The 22432-nt window shown below is 34.5% G+C and overlaps 1 protein-coding gene across 4 annotated transcripts in view; it reads right to left on the minus strand.

The window, feature by feature from the left end:
* Positions 1–11021: 11021 nt before the first annotated feature.
* The window catches only part of LOC111045887 (tyrosine-protein phosphatase corkscrew), a 159987-nt gene continuing 148576 nt past the window's right edge, over positions 11022–22432 (minus strand). For all 4 annotated transcript variants that reach the window (XM_039422697.1, XM_039422700.1, XM_039422699.1 and 1 more), the window contains 6 exons: positions 21470–21549; positions 19405–19566; positions 17476–17637; positions 15471–15854; positions 12570–12811; positions 11022–11368 (listed from right to left, as the gene is read on the minus strand). In XM_039422697.1, coding sequence (XP_039278631.1) covers positions 11233–11368; positions 12570–12811; positions 15471–15854; positions 17476–17637; positions 19405–19566; positions 21470–21549 — 1166 coding nt within the window. In that variant the 3' untranslated portion in view covers positions 11022–11232. The remainder of the gene's footprint in view (positions 11369–12569; positions 12812–15470; positions 15855–17475; positions 17638–19404; positions 19567–21469; positions 21550–22432) is intronic.

A 22432-nucleotide genomic window follows, 5' to 3' on the forward strand; every position in this document is an offset into this window, starting at 1 on the left:
TGAAGACTCAGATTTTGAACGCGATTCGAAAGTGCAAAATGTTCCAGAAATAAAAAAAGTGAAACGGTCAACAGTGAACAAACACACGCGAATGATGTACTCTGATGCGGAAGACTGCAGTATTGTCAAGTATATTGCTGACAACGATGGATACAATAGTGTGAAAGGGACTCTACTGTGGCGGGACATGGAGAAAGTCAACATTTGCCCGAAACGAACCTGGCAGAGTATGAAGGAACATTTCTTGAAGAAAGTAATGTACAACACCAACTCGTATAAGTTTCTCACTGATGGACAGAAACGTAAATTTCAAAAGTTATTGTTGAAGTAATGATTTCATACTGTGCGAATGCGTACTTACAACCTGTAGGCCTATTCAGTTACTAATTTTTATTTGCATTTTTTATAATATATATATTACCAATATAAATCCATACAGAAATTTTTAAGATAACTAGAAGACAGAAACGTAAATTTCCAAAGTTATTGTTGAAGTAATGATTTCATACTATGCAAATGCGTGCTTAAAACTTGTATTCAGTTACTAATATTTATTTTTTATAATATTACCAATATAATCAATCTATACAAAAATTTTTAAGATAACTAAAAGACAGAAACGTAAATTTCCAAAGTTATTGTTGAAGTAATGTTTTCATGCTATGCGAATGCGTACTCACAACCTGTATTCAGTTGCTACTTTTTATTTATTCTCTTTATTATAATCACCAATATTATTCTATACTGAATTTTTTTTTAGGCAACTAAACAATTTCTTTTCTTTTTTATTAGTTCTTATACGATTCACAGATATCATCACCGAAACTAGTTGTTGAACTATTTTAAAGTTTTTTTTTTAATAAAGGGTGCTTTAAGATTCTTATATTGTTTTATTAAAATTGAAGAAATATTCATCATGATGTAAAAGATACATGAAACATTAATAAATTATTATGTTAATTACTATATACATTCTAATAGATAGGTACCATATTTTTATACATAAGCATGAAGAATGATGTCTAAAGCTGCGTTTACACCAAAGTTATTAACAAAATGTTAATAACTTGATTCTTATAGATCCTATTAGATTGAACATAACTTATCATACACATGATGAACATATGTGTTGTCAAGTTCCGTTCAATCTAATAGAATCTATAAGGATAAAGTTATTAACATTTTGTTGATAACTTTGGTGTAAACGCAGCTTAAAACATAATGTTGATAGCCTATTTGTCTCATGATACTGGTTGGATATAATTATTTGAGAAAACCCTAAACTCATTTTTTCATTAATTTAATACTTCAGTATTTTTAATTTAATTATTATTGGGAACGGATGTACCATAACTTACTTAGAAAGCCATGGAGCCTTACAAACTATGGATTCATTTTTTATAGATATTAGGCCTATATTACTACCACACTATTTCCATAGAGAAACAGTAGGGTAAGTTTAAACTGATGCTATTGTTTCTCTATGCTATCACTTATTGAACATATTTCAAAATGAACATTGTAATATTTTTATTCATTATCATTTCACAAGGGATGAGATCGTTTTAGCCTATTTGTCGAGAAGTTACTTATCTATTCTTGTATATTGTATGATGTCGAGAAAAATATTCTTGTATATTGTATGAGATTAGTATCTATGTATTTTTGAGCATTGAAATAGAATTTTGAATGAAAATATTTTTACTGAAGAGTTGTTTTATTTATATCCATTATTCAACTTGAAATAGCCTCAGTACTCACATGAGTACTACTACACTTTTTCCAATTTTATTTGAGAAAGTATCATGTAAATTTGAGAAAGTATAAATTTTATTTGAGAATAGTCACTTGTAATTGAGAGAATGTCAGATGTAGATGAGAATAGTCAATTGTATTTGGGAAGTCATCACATGTAATTCAGAATAGTGAACTGTATTTGAGAAATCGTCAAATGTAAATGAGAAGGTATCAATTGAAAATGAGAAAATTTTCCAATTGACATGTCGTGACTCTTCTGTAGCCTACAGTACAGGTTTGTTTTGAGCAGGAAAGGCTACTGTACTTCGTAAACAGTATTCCAATTACTATCATAGGCCTTGCATGGGGGAAAATTGATATTTTCAATGGTGAAAGTATTTCCACTGTACTGTTTATGAATGATTAATGAGAATTATTTCTATGTATGTATTGGCAACGCGACTTTCGTCTCCAAACACTTTGTGAAACATTGCACTTGATGAAGATCTCTATGTTTATGTCAATTAATTGAATCTCTTGATCAAACAATTCTTCAATGGATTTTCAGGCTTAAAAATAATGTTTTATTCAAAATCTAAACGTTTTTTTAAATATTAAATAAATTATCATATTATTGACCGAGCGAAGTGAGGTCTTAAGGTGCGTACAGATATACGTGCCGCGAACATGAGCAATTCACTTTTAATCAGCTGACTATATCTGTATTTTTACAGAAACGGTAAGATACAGATATATAAAGCTTGGCATCAGCTGATTAAAAGTGAATGCTCATGTTCGTGGTGCGTATATCTGTACGCACCTTAAGATTCAAGTCGACGGTTTGGCATTTCTCTTAATGTTTAAATGATTATATGTTTTTATGTTGCGCATTTACGGCGATACGCGGTAATAGATTTTCATGAAATTTGACAGGTACCTATGTTTTTTTCAAATTGCGCGTCGACGTATATACGAGGTTTTTTGAAATTTTGCATTTCAAGGATAATATAAAATGAAAAAGGAGCCTCCTTCATACGTCAATATTAGAGTGAAAATCAGACTATAGAATTATTCATCATAAATCAGTTGTCTAGTGGACTATAATACTACCCGTTCAAAAACATCGAACATCTTGAAAATGTATCTTTCCATTAACGTTAGTAGACAGTTGACTATAATACTACCCGTACAAAAACATCGAACATCTTGAAAATTGTTTCTTTCCATCAACGTTGTAGACAGTTGCAGCCAGACCTGATAACAGCGCTCACACTCACATTCCGGGACGACACGTCACACGGTACGATATAGGACAGAAAGCTCTATGTTTATTTAGGATTTTTTCTAGACATTTTTAATTGATAAATTATTTATTAAATTTTGAGAAAACATAACAACAGGTCAATGTAACTCACTGAGCGCGAGGTATACTGTTCACTGAACTACTAGTTTTATATGAGCACAGTTATGAAAAATAATTATAAGTACTGGAACTTCTGGTTTGTTTAAAATCATTTCCCAATATTACAACTGAAAACTTCTCGATTTCAAATCGTATGTTCTGTTCTCAAATTGAAATGATACTTTCTCAAATAAAATTCACTATTCTCAATTATTACAAGTGATGACTTCTCAAATACTATTGACTATTCTCATTTACATCTGACGTTTTCTCAAATACAAATGACTATTCTCAATATTACAATTGATACTTTCTCAAATACTGTTGGAAAAGGTGTAGAGTACACAACACGTTCGATACTCTAATTTGATCTTCATATTGAGATTGAATATTCTGTAATTGTGTTTTAAATTGTGGAAATTGAAAGCACAACTCTGAGTACCATAATTACTAATAATCATAGAGAAAAAATAGCATATCTTGTGCTATCTTTTCTCTATGTTATAATCTACATATATACCCAGCAGCAACTACTGTGTTGACAAAATTATTTTTTCCTACAGTTACGTTGAAAAGTGGCCATTGCTGCACTGATTACAGAACGCAAAGAATCACTTTTCCGCTCTAGTGCGGGAAAATTTTTTTCGCCACACTTGGATGTAATGAGCTGGTTTACGTGCGTCATATGGTGGCCGAAAGTGATTGTTTTCCGACCAGGCCGGTAAAACTTTACGGCCCTAGGGCTGTAAAATGACCTTGAATAACAGCTGATTCTGATTTGATATGAACGGGTTTACAAAATAGTTTATGAAACAGAATCAGTTTATGCTTCTAGAATTGAATAAAGTATTTTGCAATAAGATACTATCATTTCATTTGGATGAATGAAATACAAATAAGATATTATAAACTACTCAAATTCAATTTTCAGAGTATAATAGAATCTTACCTCAAACCTCATAGTACTGCGTTTATCACAAAACCTGGTGGATAGTTTTGGAACTACTTGGGCAATATCCATGGTGCTGAACGTTTTAACAAATAGTTTATTAAACAGAATCAGTTTATGCTTCTAGAATTGAATAAAGTATTCTGCAGTAATATACTATCATTTTATTTGGATGAATGAAATAGAGGTAAGATATCTTCTTCTTCTATATAATAAGAGAGAGTGGGGTTGTGTTTGTTCGCATCAAAACATGTCAACTTGTGGATTGCATACCGGAAAAACGGGAATGATTCAGATCTCCAAATTTTGAACATAGATTCTAAAAATATCAATCTCGTGCACCTGGAAGCCCAAATTTCTATTTTCCTTCTAGATTTTTCAGAATATTAATGTTCAAATTCATCTATGCTACCGTAGGCTAATTGAAGTTCCATAGCCCAAAGTGTGTATTTTTATCAGCAGGTTATAAGATTACCATTTACGAACGTCTATTTAGCGCAGCGGTAAGAAGCTTGCTTACGGAGCGATGGTACCTGGGTTCAAATCCCCCGATGCTTCCCATTTTTTTGTTCTTAATTTTTTCCCTCGAAACGTATTATTATCAATTATTTTTTGAAGGAATTTGTTTTCATTACTATTGAACTTGGATTTTATCAAATAATTATTTTCAATGTAAAATTTTGCCACCAGTACAAATGAATTGGACATAGTCTTCATGCTGTAGGCCTATAATTTATTGAATTTCATAAGAAAAACATGAATAGATCACAATAAAATGAGTAATAATTTATATTCTTCAGTTATAATGTAGGCTACTATCAGACACGAATTCCCAGTGAAACGAGTATTTTAGGTATTTTTTTTGGAATTGGGAAAACAAAAGGCTGCCTGATTCAAATTGAGGAGGATCCTAATAGAACTAAAATTTATTGATGTATTGGAAAATCAATATGATTCTGTGAGGTTTCCAAGTATTATGTATTCTTCAGTTTTCTATACTTTAATAACTAGATACTAATAACTATACTAATAGCTAGAGCTATGACCTTCCACTTTTGTTTTCGGAACTGCTTAATAAACAATTATTCTCATATATATTGTTTATTTCTCTGTGTGGCGAAAAATAGCGTTCGCACCACGGGCAAAAATGTTTTTCCGGCTCTCAATCTTTTCTAGTCCTCGGCCTACGGCCTCGGACTTGAAAACCGATTTCGAGCCGGAAAAGTCTCATTTTCGGCCCTAGGTGCGAAATATACTATTCCTGCACTCCAGATTTGCAACATGGCAACGCAAAATACTTGGTAGGTTATATGGAGCAACAGTGCAGCAAAATCAAAATGAAGTTGGTAACAGTGACTGCTGTGGCTGCTATAGTGAGCAGAGGTGCAACCAAGCACAACGCGCTAATTATTACTATTATATATTATAACCAAGGACAACGAGGACTTTAGGATTTTAGGATTAAGGTTTTTATCAATAATAAAATTACACAGAAAAACATTTGATGGATTTCAGGCAATTTTACCCATAATTACCCACTTTTCATATTCAATGGTAACAGTAGGAAAAATTTTATGTGTAATACGTGCGCAAAGTTCCTCTGCTGCACTCAACAAACCATTCCGCCCTCGCCTACGGCTCGGGCGTAAACGTTTCTTTCGGTGCAGCAAACTGTCACTTAACGCACTAGTTGCACAAATAACTATTACAAAAGATACGACCATTTTTGAACATATTTGGTGCTACCAAAAAGTATTCAGCTTGTGGTTATTGAGATATCCCACTAATTTCTGATATATTTAATGAAATCTACATAATTTTTTAAAGATCTCAAAAATCTTTAAGTTATGAATATGAACTTTGAACCATTTGCATTGAACTCCAAATTCAATTTCACATAAAGGTGCGTACAGACTTTGGCTCTGCTCCGCAATCGAACGTCACTCGAGCAGATCGATTGATGATCGACCGGGGAGCAAGAGTGGAACGCGAGATCTAACATCTCCCGTAACGTTCATGATCGGAGCGAACGCGGAGCGTGTTCTGTACGCACCTTTAAACTTGACCACTTTATAACATATTATATATATTGGTGTCACCAAAAAAGTATATGGTTATTGAGATATTACAATAATTTCTGAGTTATACATGGAATGTACTGGACTGTACAAAATTTTGGAAACATTGGAATCAATAAAACACTTATTGACATGGGCTGTTTTTACTAGTTGTTCAACTATTTTAAAGTTTTTTTAAAGAATAAAGGGTGGTATAAGATTTATTTTGTTTTATTGAAATCAATGTTTTCTTCATCACAAATTTTGGATACAATTGGGACTTATGGTAATGATATTTTCACAGTTCACGGTCACTATTGTGTGAATAATCATACAGCTTAAATAAACATATTTAATGCACTCCTTGGTTTTGAAACCATGAATTTGTTCAAGTGAAATGCCATAATCAATATTATTTTAACTGTATGTAGTATGGAGGTTTGGACAATCTTACGCTGAATTTACACAAAAGTTATTAACAAAATGCTAATAACTTAATCCTTATAGATTCTATTAGATTGAACGGAACTTGACAAACACATATGTTCATCATGTGTATGATAAGTTCAATCTAATATGTCCGTCTGTAGTTTTCTGCTCGTAAGCAGGTCCTTCTATATGGCAGCAGCCCTCCACTCTCTTCTATTCTCTGCCAGTCGCTTCGTTGTATAGTAGCTCATCCCCTCCTTGATGTCGTCCAACATTTTGTATCTTCTTCTCCCTCTTCCTCTTCTTCCCTGAATGGTCCCCTCCATGGCATCCACCAACAAGCATTGCCGTCTCATCCAATGTCCCAGCCATCTCCTCTTTCTTCCCTTTATCACATCCAGCAGACTCCTTCTTTCCCCAACCCTCCTCAACACCTCCTCGTTTGTAACTTTATCCCTCCAACTGATCCCCTCCATCTAATATAATAGAATCTATAAGGATTAAGTTATTAGCATTTCGTTAATAACTTTGGTGTAAACCTAGCTTTAGATTGGGTATAGAATACACAATAGTATATAGGTATAGGTATATAGTACACAATCTGAGAATATATTTCATACTTATAAAAAATTGCAAATAATTGTAAAATCGTAATTCAAAAATACTTTTAATTTCATTTCCATGTAATACACTTTAAAATTTATTACTACATCTAAATGCTCATGTGAGTAGAAAATGATAATAACAATAATAACTGGGAGTAAATTTTAGAATGGAATAAATAATTATATAACTTAAAAAAGCGATGTTTTCGATAATATCATACGGTATTTGCAGAAAATATCAAGTTGCGGAAACTATAATAATTAATAAATGAGAATAACTATTGATAGAAACATTTTAAAAATAAGATATAAAATAATAACTCTCATATCTTAGAGAATTTCAAACCTCATAAAAGAAAAGAATATTTTGGATACATAGTCACTTTGTGTAAGTTACGATTTGGATCTATATTTATTAGATCTGATTAAAAATTCAATTTTCTATGCTCAGAAGTTTCCTGCATTTTTATTGTCAAAATACTCTTATTTTTGTTATCAGGTAAATAGTCTAGGTAAATAGCTACCCTAATAGTCAGGTAAATAGCTGCGTTTACACCAAAGTTATTAACAAAATGTTAATTACTTAATCTTTATAGATTCTATTGGATTGAATATAACTTACCATACACATGATGAACATATGTGTTTGTCAAGTTCCGTTCAATCTAATAGAATCTATAAAGATTAAGTTATTAACATTTTGTTAATAACTTTGGTGTAAACCCAGCTTTAATATTTAAGTAATATGGCAGCAAAATCTATTACTGGCATCAAACATCAGGCCTAATATTTCACACATTTTTCAAAGCCAGTTAAAAATAATTTTAGAAAAAAACACGAACTCATTATGAAGATCTAGCAACAGAATTCATTGAAATATTTATTCCTTACAACAGCAATGAATGTTCAAATTCATCTAGGATCACAGCCAAAATTGAATGAAAAATGAAAAGAACACCAATGTATTTTTGAAGAACGAATTTCAACAAAATTAATAATTTTATTAAACAACTCAACATATCTTAAACTATTTTGTGATTGACACTATTTTATTGGATAACTGCGTACTTATACTGAATATTAATAATAAGTCTAAGCGAAATTATATCTAAAACAATATATGAACAATATAATACACAGACGTCCACTAACACTGCAATAATAAATAGTTAATAATTGTGACAATGATGGAATTTAGCATGATGAAATGACAGCATACCGTAATAAAATAATAAACATTTTGTGAAATTAATGATCAGATCTTAAAGCACCGCTACACTTAAAACGATAAAATATTGAACAGAAAGAAATAAAATAATTCAATAAATGTAAAAAATCTACTCTTCATTGAGAAATTTTATGTTATGTATAGAATGTAAATTTTTGAAACAAATTTATCAAAACTAATAACACAGGCTATTTTCATCTAGCGTCAAGTGTATTCAAATCATAACAAAACAAGAAGCTACGCCTTAACAAACTACACATAAAAACGATGATAACATTTTGCATTAAGTATTAGAGCTAATTTTGCAGTAGAGCTAGAATCAAGATTGTAATTGAAATGTTCTGAATAGACTACTATATTATAATACTGTGTACACTACCTACAGTTCTTTTACAAGCGAAAAATGTTTGTTCTTTATCAAACTTCAGTACAGTATATCTATATTTACTCTCCATTTTATATCTATTAGAAGCTAAAACATTGAAAAAGTGTTAAATAGACAATGATTACCACTTGAAAGGGATTTCACTATAAGGGATTTGATGAAATATCTTTTGGGGTAGTTAAGGCCATTCCACACAGCACGTGGCGTGCGTGGCTGGACGCACGCTAGCTACTTTTCAAAACATCGCTTCCCAGCTAATCAGATGAAGCAATTCACATAGCAGCCACGGCCACGCGGCAACGCTTGCTATACTAGCCACGCGTGGCTACCGTTCGCTCTCTGAGCGATCTTTTCAAACGTTTCCGGCCACGTTTTGGTCCGAGCATGCGCAGAACGTATACTAGACATATACTATCGTATAGAACGTATACTATCATTGTCAGCCTCAAGGTCGCGCATTAAATGATGGAATTCGCCATAGGTCTTCCTTTTTTTATTGATTGGATGTACCCACTGGTCCCGTGCTGTCACCGAATACAAAAAAACCAGCTCATTATCATTACTACTGCTGCTGTTTGAGTCATCAAACCAAATTTATCAAATATAAATATGTACATGTATTGTATGCCAAGTGGAAATAAACGAATTGAATTGAAGGTAAGCCACAATAAAATCCAGATTCACACCACGGGACCGTCGGAGTTGACATCTTCCTGCATACTGACGGGAAACGTGGCCGGTATAGCATCGCAACAGTCGTGGCGGTGTGAATTGGCATGTGGCTAGCGTGGCCGGCGTGGTGTGCGTCCAGCCACGCACGCCACGTGCTGTGTGGAATGGACTTAAATGTGACAAACGTTTCATGATAAATTGTGTTTTTTTTACAAAAAGTTATAACGCAACAGTTAAATAGGAAATGGAACACAAGATGCATAATATTTGGACGATTCAAGAAAAAATTGGGAAATTTATAGAAATTTTTTTTAGGAAATACAAGTTTTGGGCAATGGCATAGAGAAACGATAGCATAAGTAGATATCCCATGGTATAGGGCGTTTATGTCGCCACTTTTACTGTTATCCCAAGCCGATAGTTCACGTAGTTCTTTCCTATGCAGCTGTGTAACGCTGGTATTCTCTCAAATTGTGCCGTTCATACACCATCACCCCAACAAAAGAGTAAAAATTGACAATAATCGACAGTAATCGGCTTGAGATAACAGTAAAAGTTGCGACATAGATTCCCTATACCATGGGATATCTACTTAAACTATTGTTTCTCTATGGCAATGGCCTGTTTTTGATTTTCCGACTATTATTGTTTGCTTTATCCAATAAATAAGTAAATGAATAAAATTCATGAACGTCCAGTGTGTGAGTATGTATGTCAGCTGTTCCAGAAACGGGTTTAGATTTTTTATTGAAACACTAGCTTGCCCAGCGAACTTCATACCGCCAGAAAGTCAATGTATCTCATGTCACACTTGACTTTATTAGGTGAATATGAAACTGGATTAATTACCCTCTCTAGTATTTGTTTAGCAGTTATTTCGTTGATAACACTTGTTATATTGTTGACTGTATAATCTTGACATTGTCTGTATTCAATGAATTTGATGGCAGTAAAAATCTATTTATTTAATCGGCGTTTAATAATAATAGAACCTTATATTTTTCTTAGTTTATTGTTTGCTGCTTGAAGCCACATAGTTTGAGCGTAGCTCAAGTTGTGGAATGGAGCATGTCAAGTTCAGAGCTGAAGATAATTCACAAGATATCACTGAAGATAATTCACAAAATATATTTCATCAAATCTCTTATTAGATATTCAAATAGTGGAAAGATGTTCGGTTTCACAGAGCCCTAAACAGGAAAGAGAAAATATATGCTATCTTTTCTCTATGATAATAGTTACAAGATAATTCCAGCAGCGCACACTTGTAAATCGTACCCGACTTGACCGGGTTTGACGAAACCGGACATAAGTTTTGAATTGGGTTGCACCAATTGGAATCAACAACCTTGAATCAGCTGATTCAAGGCCGGCGTCAGCAGTCTGCTAATCAGCTGATTCAAGGTTGTTGATTCCAATAATTGGTGCAACCCAATTCAAAACTTATGTCCGGTTTCGTCAAACCCGGTCAAGTCGGGTACGATTTACAAGTGTGCGCTGCTGGAATTATCTTGTAACTATTATCATAGAGAAAAAATAGCATATATTTTGATTAGCAAACTGCTGACCCCGACCTTGAATCAGCTGATTAACAAACTGCTGATCCCGGATTAAAATTGATCTCAGTTAGTGCAACCAAGCGTTAGGTCTGACAGTGTTGCAGTGATAGCAGTGCTTGTTGCTGACGACAGCTAGACGAAGATGGAAAGGAGGAAGAAGAAGCAGCGTCATCATGACAGTTTCCGCCATTTTGTGGGGAGGGGTGGGGTCACGTTTTCCTAGGTGGCGGCGGGGGTGGGGGTGCAAAGCTTGGTATCGTCGGGCCCACATTGTAGTTGGGAGACACCTTGCGCTCTTTTAATGGTACATTGGTGTAGATCTGCTTTGGCATGTCTTCTGGTGGCCTGTACAACAAAACAACACCAAATTTACGCTTGGAATTCATTGAGTGAAAAGTATTTTACGAAATCAAAAATCCGTAGAATAAAATAGTATCTTACGTCACAAGGACGGGAAGTGGCCTTTTGCAGGCGAGAATGATGTTTCTAGTTGAGGCGTCAGCCGAGACTAGAATTTTATTCGAGCCCTGCAAGAGACCATTCACGTCCAAGTAACGTACACTATTTTTTGTCATAACAATCTAAAGAAGAATAATTGGGAAATAGAAAACATTACCTGCTTGTGCTGAACAGCTTACCCCTAAGGGTACATTCCCTTACAAGGGTAAACATTCCTGACCGGCAATTAGCAGGTACCGGGTTCGATTCCCGGGCTGACAAATAATTTTTGAATAGTAGCGCTCATCGAATTTCCATCAAGCTGTTTACCCTGTTGTCAATATTTGCAGTAGCAGAAGTCTTCGGAGTGAATTACAGCATTTAATTTGGATTTTCGTTTAATAATAATTATTCTTTTCTCTATAATATAGATTATTCTTCAACATAATTGCCGTGATGGTTGAGGCATTTGTCGTAGCAGTGGACCAGCCTACCAAACCCCTCTTCATAAAATGCTGCCGCCAAATGAGTTCAAATGAGCTATTATGTTGTATTGGAGCTCCTTGTTAGTTTGTAAGCTCTGACCTCAAAATAATGTCTTGAGTTTGGTGAAAAGGTATAAGCATAGAGAAACAATAGCATAAGTAGATATCCCATGGTATAGGGCGTTTATGTCGCAACTTTTACTGTTATCTCAAGCCGATAGTTCATGTATTTCTTTCCCGTGAAGCTTTATGACGCTGGTAGTCTCTCATATTGTGCTGTTCATACACTCTTACCCGGTCAAAACAGTAAATATCGACAATAATAGACAGTAATCGGCTTGAGATAACAGTAAAAGCTGCGACATAATCGCCCTATACCATGGGATATCTACTTACGCTATTGTTTCTCTATGGTATAAGTTAGTAATGGCAAAGTCAGGTTTGTATGGTGGGTATTTGAAATTATAACATTTAATTTACTGGACCATTTGATTGCGCCTGTACTGTGAGGCCAAGTTGAAAAATTAAATAAGTAGTGAAAAATTATGGCCAATCGGAGGTTGAGAGAAAGTCCCTCGTATTTGTACAAACACTTTACAATTCGTATCGGATTGCTAACATACCTGGGCAGATGTGTGGTGTGCGCAGGCCAGTGCGTGTGCGTGGGAGCGCTGGTGCCGTTGGCGGTGGAGGAGGGGGAGGGAGCGGGCGAGTGAGAGGGCGATATGGCGGCCGGCAGACTGGCCGTGGAGCGAGACAGAGACAGCGAAAGTGTGGAGCCGCGTAGCAGTGAGGCGGGGAGTCCGGCATCTGTCTCGTTCGAGTACTTGATGTTCGAGTACTCTCTGCCTATCTGCAGGCTTTTCTGTCAAACAATACAATAAAATAAAATATTCAATATTAAGAAGCAATGATATTGATCCAGAATAATATGATACAATACACAGAGCTAACATGTGCTACTGAGATACTTTTGTGTCGTGATGATTGAATTCAAGTTTAGAGCACCCCTGCCTATCTGCCGTCTTTACTGCCAGACAAAAACCAACAAATATTGGATGCTATTATAGTGTATGCCTCGCATCGGAACTTGTTATATCAAGCTATGTTTACACTATGTAGCAGAGCTATTTGTAGCACAGCTATATAGCTCTGCTACAAGTTCAAAAAGTGACACTGGAAATCTGCTATATATCCCGGCTATATAGCAGTTTTAAGCCTATTTCCTCAGCTATATAGCAGAAATTGAGCGATCCAAAGTTTTCGGTAAACATAAAAGAGAATCTGAGCTATATGTAGCTCTGCTTCATGTCAATTTTTGTTTATAGCGGAGCTAGATGTAGCTGCTCTGTCTAATGTACATTTTTATTCATGTTTCAAAAGGTTAGGTTTTGCTTTGAATTTATAGACCTAGGCTACACCATACAAAAAATCGAAACGTATTTTCACAAAATAGTTTGGAGAGCATTTGAATTATCCCGCTGCAATCAGCTGTTTCCGAACTTTATTCCAATTTATAAACCATCTTCAGAACTTTATAGCTGCGTTTACACCGGAGTTAATAACACAAGTTTTTGACATTTTGTTTATCAACTGAAGTTAATTACAAAAGTTAATAACATCATGTTGAGTTGCGTTTACACCGTAGTTGATAACATGAGTTATTAATAAAAAGTTGTCAACTTGACTGAATCGACAAAAAATTCTCTTGAAAGAAGTTGATAACTCGTGTTTTCAACAGAAAATTCCTTGTTATAAACAAGATTTATGTTATCCATCGAGAGTCGGTAACTTTTGTTAATAACAGGTTACTATCTTCCCCGCAACCCCCTCGCCCAGCATCCCTACCCTACAACTACAGCTGTTCCCTAATAACTTCAGCTGCAGACAAAACACGTGACAAAGTTATTAACTTTTGTTGATAAAAAAACTATAGTGTGGTCCACGTTATAATGGCAATGAATAAAGATAGAAGAATAGCGATGCCGATTCTCTGCATTAACTAATTATATTTCTACACTGTCCGATTTCACGTGAACCAAACCAGAGAAGACCATTTCAAAAAACTGGATCTACTGGAATTAATCAGGATTGAAAATAGCCCGGCTTTTTTGCAACCGGCACTAAGTACCTGATTGAATGATTACAAAAGTTCAACAGCTGAGTCATAATATTGACACACACATGAACTCGCTCACTCACTTCCATCATCAACAGACGACGAAATAATTTTTATCAGCTGTTTTAACAAGGATGAATAATAATAATTATCCTTTTAATGCCCTTCAGCGAGTTTTCCCAGGGATGAGACCTAGTGCAATCGAATCTTTATATTATAAACCTACTATATTCTGTATTTCGTGAGAATCGTTAGAGCCGTTTTCGAGATCCGGTGAAATACAAACATATAAACATCCAAACATCTAAACATATAAACAGAAGTTGCTCGTTTAATAGTATAGGATATGTACATGGTATTAAAGGAAATGTAGTATTGATAGCATGAACTGAACAATAAGAGACATACAGAGTCCTGCATATCCATACGAACATTGATAACAATGGGTGTAATCAATGGATATAAGCAGATTGGATGAGCCGCGATGCGGCGTCCCTACCGATTTCAAACAGCCACCTCTTGAGGCAGCATTTAAAGGTGATTATGCTGACAACATTTTACATTTGCATCAGATTCTACATCTTGATGCAGTAGGCTAATAGACAGCTCATCAACACCCTAACACAGATAAAAGAGACCAAGTGTTTAGTATTTAATACTTCATTATTCATACTATATTTAATTTTTTTCAATATAAATAACCCTGGACAGCTCCCTACACAGATAATTAACATGTTATTACTATTGTATTTTTTATATAACTTCAAAGTGAATAAACACTCAAATTCAAATTGAAATTTTATTCAATCCAATTCACAATATTTACAAATTATGAGAAAAAATCATACAGCTTAACAATATATGAGTAAAATGTTAATAATTATAAAGTACATAAAAGTCTAATTTATTAAACAATAACTTCAGTCAAGAATACGAACATGCTAAACCAGGACTAATTTGCGAATTTGGATAAAAAATACTGCTTGCTGAGAATACAAAACTCTACGTCTGCGAGCAGGAATGAAAATATGATAATTTATGAATTTATAGAGAAGTAGAAAAACAGAAAAAGAAGAAAGAAAGAAAAATTAGCAACTAATCACTCACACATTCACACTAACCATGCTCACTTTCCAATTCCAGCTAATTTTCCCAATGCATAACCACCATTATCAGATTCATATTCTTTGGTGTGGCGAGGACCGTTTCGTGATGATGTTGCACATTCTCAAACCTCAAGAGTTTCTATTTGTCTTGAGAATGTACAACACCAGCACGAAACGGTCGTCGCCACACCAAAGAATGTGAGTGGTTTTCACTTTGAAGTTATATTACGTGTAATACAATGGTAATAATATTAGTGAGAACAAGACGGATAACCAACAAGGAATTGTGTTTGAAGTACCTGTTCGGCAATGATGCGCTGCGACAGCGTCTGAATGTAGTGCTGGACAGCGAGGTAGACAAACTTGTACTGAGCCTCCGTCTGCACCATGCCCGACCGCTGTGATCGAACCATCTGAATGGTGCGCTGGATGTCGATCTCGCAGTCGATGCCCTGTCGCTTGATTTGGTCGAGAATCATGTCGATGACAATGAAGGTGCCCGTCCGGCCAATGCCTGCACTGCAGTGCACCACCACGGGTCCGGCTCCACACGCTTCGCCAGCCCCGGGTCCGGCTCCACTCCCTTCGCCAGCCTCCACCAGCGAGTCCTGGCGCGCGTTCACGTCGTGCAGAAAGTTTAGCACGCAGCCCGGGTCCGAAGGCACGCCGTGGTCGGGCCATGCCTACAAATCAACCAAAACAATTCATCAATCAAAATTCACTAAAAAAAAATTCACTCAATCAAAATTCACAAATTTTATTGGCAAAGAGATCCTTTGAGATGTTTATTGCCTATAGTGAGGTCCACGCTATAATGACAGTATTTGATTAACTTTGATGATGCCATCCTTGTCTATCATTCAACAAAGCAGATGGTACTATCATTTTCTAGCTCCGCAACGATGCCAAATCTGATTTTGACAGTGTTGAAACATAATCAATTAAGGCAGAGAATCGGCAACGCTGTTCTCCTATCTTTATCCACTGCCATTATAACGTAGACCTCACTATACAAATCAAGCAAAAAATACATTCATAAATTCATAGGTTTCCTGGAAAACATAGGTAGGTAAAAATAAGCATGACGTTAGTAGGACTAGTTGTAACCTATGGAGCCGAAACATGGACCATGTTAAGCAGAGATTAAAAAAGCATTTATGTCATTCGAGAGAAAAAGAATGAAAATTAATGACTTCATTGTAGTTCTGACACTGTGTTACTTGTAAATGTGTTACAAGGGTTACTTGTTGTTACTCTGTGTTACTTGAAAATGAATGGTTAGTGTCTGATACCAACAACATGAAATAAATCGAAAGAAAAATGTACAGGAGAACCTGGGGACTATGTGACGAAGGTTACTCTAATTAACGATGCTCAACTCATTTGTAAAGCTGTGCTGTTAACAAATAGAATGATTATGCGCAACATAATCAAGATAGCGCAATTGTCATTTAATCAGCTGATGCCAAGCTTTTTATATTTGTATCATACCGTTCCTGTACAAATACAGATATAATCAGCTGATGAAATGTGAATTGCTCGTGTTCGCGGTAAGTAAATCTTTAAGCACCTTCAAGGTACATTTTTCGTTTGTGCGTAAATTTCCGCAGTCGACGACGACAATCATTGTTGACAAATTCATATTGTCAAAATTTCAAGAGTGCTAAAACAGCTGATCAAAAAACTTCTCATTATTTGTGTTTATTATTCAAGAATTGAACATTTCTAATAATATCAACATATTGCCATTTAGGGCCGTTTGCACAGCGACAGCTTAAACTAAATTCCATTTCAAACTGGATTAAATCCGTATCAAGTATCGTTTGTTATAATGTGTTTAATTTTGAGTTTAAGCCAACATCTGATTGAATTAAGTTTGAGCTTTGACTGTGCAAACGGCCCTAAAAAGTATAAACTAAACCTCCCCCATTGAAACATAATTGAACATAATCTTTTAGGTTATTTAGACAAATTGAAATCTACCCAATCAGAGATTCTCACCCTGTCGTGGTCGACGACGGAATTTATGCACAAACGAAACCCCAGCTTTATGTGTCGTTAATGAAGTGCACTTCATGAGAATGCACGATTAGGAATGCCAAAAAGAGATCGAAAAGAATAGACAACGAAGTATAATAATGCTGGTTAGCATAGCTATCTTTTCTGTAGGGTAAAATTGAATTTGATATTTGTTTTCTAGATACTGAATTGAATTTCCTTGGGATTGAATTTAAATTGTCGACAGGTATTGTTTCCAATGGACAGAAAATGTTAAAGAATTATCAATTGGTGATTGGCACTTGCCTGGAAATGGTAATGGTAGACTGTGCGCGCATGATTCTTGTAGGTGACGAGGAACTCCCTGAGTGTGTAGTCAGCCGTCGACGACTGCGATACGGTCTTCACTGTCACCTTGCCGTACTCTTTTGTCTCACCGTCCTCCGGCCAGTATCTGGCGCATTTATTCTGAAAAAACACAACAAATTTTCAACAAATTCTTAAAAGTGAAATACAGGGTGTTCTGAAAAAAGGTGCCCATAAGCCAGGGGGTGATTCCTCACATCAAAAGAAGAAAAAAGTTATAATTAAAATGCTTAGTTAACAAGTTATACAGAGTAAAAGATTTCGTCTGAATTTCAGTATTTGTTAGATGAACTGAGAAATTGAATAAAACCGTCTCCAGATCGTTAGCTAAAGTAACGTGACGTTTTCAAGATATGTGACGATATACGCGAAACTTGGCCCCAAAAAACAAGTTCCTTCAGGGTTGGAACCAGATTTACTATGTTAAATGTACAATAAACACAACATATTTTCTAATAGAACTTGTAGAAAATTTAGAGCTATAATGTGACTAGAGTGTGGTTATGTTGCGATCGGGCTACTGATCAGTACAGCTCTGAAACCTTCTATTTGTTTTAAAAACGCATCAGTCGACTGATGATGGAACGGATATGCGCACGAGCTCGACCGATGGTATTCGTAAAAAGTATAAGGCCGCTTACAGAGCTCGACCGACCGTCAGTGCGTACGTCAGTCGCGCTTGTCTTTTCCATAGATATTCAATGTATCCGTACAGAGCAGGACTGACGGCACGCATGCGCACGGTCAATACCATGCGTTTTACACTGCGTACGAAAACCATCGGTCGAGCTCGTGCGCATCCGTTCCATCGGTCGATTGACGCGCTATTGAAACAAATAGCTTTCAGAGCTGTACTGATCAGAAGCCCGATCGCAACATAACCAATGTGCTGACACCTCTGCCCGACAATCAGCTGATATTGGATTGAATAGCATAATGAGTGAATTCAATTAATAGTGTCATATTTAAATTCAGAGTTTCTCTAAACATTCCTTCAATCATTTTCAAATTTTTTATTGGAAAAATCATATATTATTAATATTGTCTACATTTATTTGATCAGTAGCTTAAAGTGACTGCAAAGTATTCCCAATGGTGAAACAAGCTTGAAATAACTCATCAAAATTTCTTATGGATATTCTGACGTAGTTGAAAAATGCATCTTCATCCCCAAACAATGATGTATATAATGATACTAAATTCCCTTTGAAATGCTCTTTGGGCGACCATTGGGTGAACTTGATATCTATGTCTACGTCTTTTAATCTTTCGTTTACGAAGATAATAAGTTGCAATCAAACAATCTGTAAATGCGTCCATTTTGTGATTCAGAAAAACTGATATATGGATGCGTATGATCAGGATGGTGTATTCGCACTGACGGTCAGTCGAGCTCTGTAACCGGCCTAAGAATGTAGAATTAATAATTAATTAACAAAATATTTCATCTTAATTATGAAAATTCATTATTAAATTATTGAAAAATATAATGTATTGCTTTATAAAATATAATTGATTAATTATTTTACACGAGAATGAACAGTTGATATTACATCAATAAACCTGTATCAGCTACCGTCTATAAAAAATAATCAATCAAGGGGTTTTGGCTGTTTTGCATTGACAAAACTGAGGATCGGCAACGTTGTTCTCTTATCTTTCTCCACTGCCATTAAAACGTAGACCTCACTATAGCTGTTTACCCGGTTGTCAATATTTGCAGTTACAGTCTTCGGGGTGACTTACAGCATTTCATTTTGATTTTCTTTTAATAATTATTGTTATTAATTCACTGGCATTTGAATAAATGCAATATCTCAGTAATTTCCAAAACGAATGATGATTTAGTTTGAATGAATGATTACTGACCTTCATCCTCTCCATTTCTTTGGTTGTCATCACAATTACCCTGGTATTCTCCTGCACAATCATCAACCAAAAATCTGGTATCGTCGATGGTAAACAGCCCTGAGTGGCTATATATGTGCGCGTTGACTGGGTCTGTGCATCTGGGTACATGTCTTCTTCGGCCTGTCCAACAAAAAACAAACAAAAAATATGAAACTGTACAACTAACTATTGAGTAACTGAACCAATAAACTATAATAGTGAGGTCCACGTCATAATGGCAATATTTAAGGCTGTGCAAAGGCTAAAAAGGAACTTTTTACTCGTGATATTTTTCAAAGTTTTTTGATTTCTATATCATCAAGCTATCAAAATGAAAAAGTTTTCTCAGGAAAACATTTTTTCTTCTGATCATTACTTTTTGAGATAATGAGCGCCTGAAGTTTAAATTTTTAGGACAGAACATTTCAAATTCGGTACGATATAAATCCATGAGATTTAGAGGATAGATTCTTCATGGTACTGTATTGTTGATCTAGTAAAACAAAAATTTTCTGAAAATATAAATTTTCAAGATTGTTTATTTCTATCTTGGTAATTTACTAAAAATAACCAAAAATAGCTTTTAGTTGAGTTATTTTTGGTAAATTGAATAAATTTTCCAAGAATTGATATTTTCAGAAAATTTTTGTTTTACTAGATCAACAATACTATGGAGAATCCATTCACTAAATCTCATTGATTTATATCGTACCGAATTTTGAAATGTTCTGTCCCAAAAATTCAAACTTCAGTCGCTCATATCTCAAAAAGTAATGATTGGAAAAAAATGTTTTCCTGAGAAAACTTTTTCATTTTGTTAGCTTGATGATATACAAATCGAAAAACTTTGAAAAATATCACCAGTAGAAAGTTTATTTTTAGCCTTTGTATAGCCTTAAGTAGAAATTGTATTGCTATCCTTGTCTCGCTTTGCTCTGTTGCCAGATTGTTTTTTAAAAATGTAGAAATATAATTATTCATTAACAAAATATTTTATATTGATTTTGAAAATTCATTACGAAATCATTTAAAATATAATTTCTTGCTTGATAAAATATAATTGATTATTTTAAACGAGAATGAACAGTTAATATTACATCAATAAACCGGTATCAGTTACCCTCCATAGAAGGCATCGACAAGACAGAGGATCGGCAACGTTGTTCTCCCACCTTTCTCCACTACCATTATAACGTGGACCTCAATATAGGGAAAATATAAATGAAACATACCAATTCATTCTACATTTTCTACAGTATTTTTAACGAACGAGGTTTGGAGACATTACTAAGTGCCGGTTGTACAAAAGCCGGTTAAATTATAATCGTGAATAATTTCACGAGAACCAATCAGAAAAGCTTAAAATGAAATTTGATTAATTATCTGGGATTCTAATTTATGCAAGATTTGTGATTTGTTGGAGCTCACCTAACTCACGTTAATATTATAAACTATTAATCTAAATATAAATAATTTGCTTAATAATATTACTTGGAAGGCTACATATAAAAATAATTAAGGACTGACAATTTTGTGGAGTGAACAACTACAAGACTTTACCTATTTCGGACTATGAGTAACCTTAACTAGATTTGGGAGAGGAATAGCACAAGGTTACCTTATTTTTTCTCTCCCTATCATTTTGATGATGCACTTATTGTATGAATTAATAAAGTATGTATGAATATAATTAATAATTATATCTGAAAAAATATAAAATCGTACAATATCGTTGATGAATTCAGTCAGGATTGTAAGGAGAATATTTAGGAAGTTCCAATAAAATATTCACAAAGCTTGAAATCAGATTTAATAAATTATTTGATGAATTCAGACAGGATTGTAAGGAGAATATTTAGGAAGTTCCAATAAAATATTCACAAAGCTTGAAATCAGATTTCATAAATTATTTGATGAATTTAGTCAGGATAGTAAGGAGAATATTTAGGAAGTTCCAATAAAATATTCACAAAGCTTGAAATCAGATTTAATAAATTATTTGGGATTCTAATTTATACGAGATCATTTGTTGTATGTAACTCACCTTAATATAATTAGCGTTTATGTATTCTGATCCAGCTACATTTTGGTCTACATCTTTTAATTTTACTCTAGTATGGTCAACTGAAAAAAACAAACATAATGCACTCAAATTATATGGAATATGATGATGCAGTTGAATGTAACTTACGTATGAGGTTGATGGAAATATGTAAGATCGTATTATATCATAGAAAAATAAATGATTACGGAATATGATTTATATTTTGAATCAATGAATAAATCTGAGTAGGATTTGGTGGAGGATCTTAATTGTAATATCAAATCAAATCTTTATTATCATAAACAAACATTGTTTGCATGGACAAAAGTCAATTGAACATAATTATTCATATAGAACATACACAAAAAATATATATACATAAATTCACACAGCCACATAATCCGAAAACAGACCAGAATTAAAGCAATTGAGAACAATAATGGATAGGCATTGCAGTACAAAATTTCTTCAACCGAGTAAAATGCTCTCTCCTTCAACCATTTCGTTACTATAGACTTAAAAATCTTCTACTGATCATATTTCCACCTTCAGATGATAGAGCATTGAACATTTTCACACCTAAATAGCTGTACATTCTCTGCGTCCTAGCAAGCCTGACCCGACTCGAATCTATCCGACTACCAGATCTCATGTTATATTCATGAATACCTCTTCTTAAATTGAAAATACTAAGGTTATCTTTTACAAACATTCCAAAATGAAAATACAAGGAAGAGTCAGCACACCACTAGCTGAAAACACAGGTTTACATGATTGCCTCATGCCCAAATTAAATACTGTATGTAGTGCTCTTTTCTGACAAAGAAAAACATCTTTCGCACCACAAGATTTACCCCATAAAAGAGTACCATATTGCAGACGGGAGTGGAAAAAGCAAAATATGCATTAAGAGCAAGATTAGAACTGGTACAATATTTGAACAATAATAAAAGCAGTAATACA

Source organism: Nilaparvata lugens, chromosome 3, assembly GCF_014356525.2.
Source record: "Nilaparvata lugens isolate BPH chromosome 3, ASM1435652v1, whole genome shotgun sequence".
Lineage (NCBI taxonomy): Eukaryota > Metazoa > Arthropoda > Insecta > Hemiptera > Delphacidae > Nilaparvata > Nilaparvata lugens.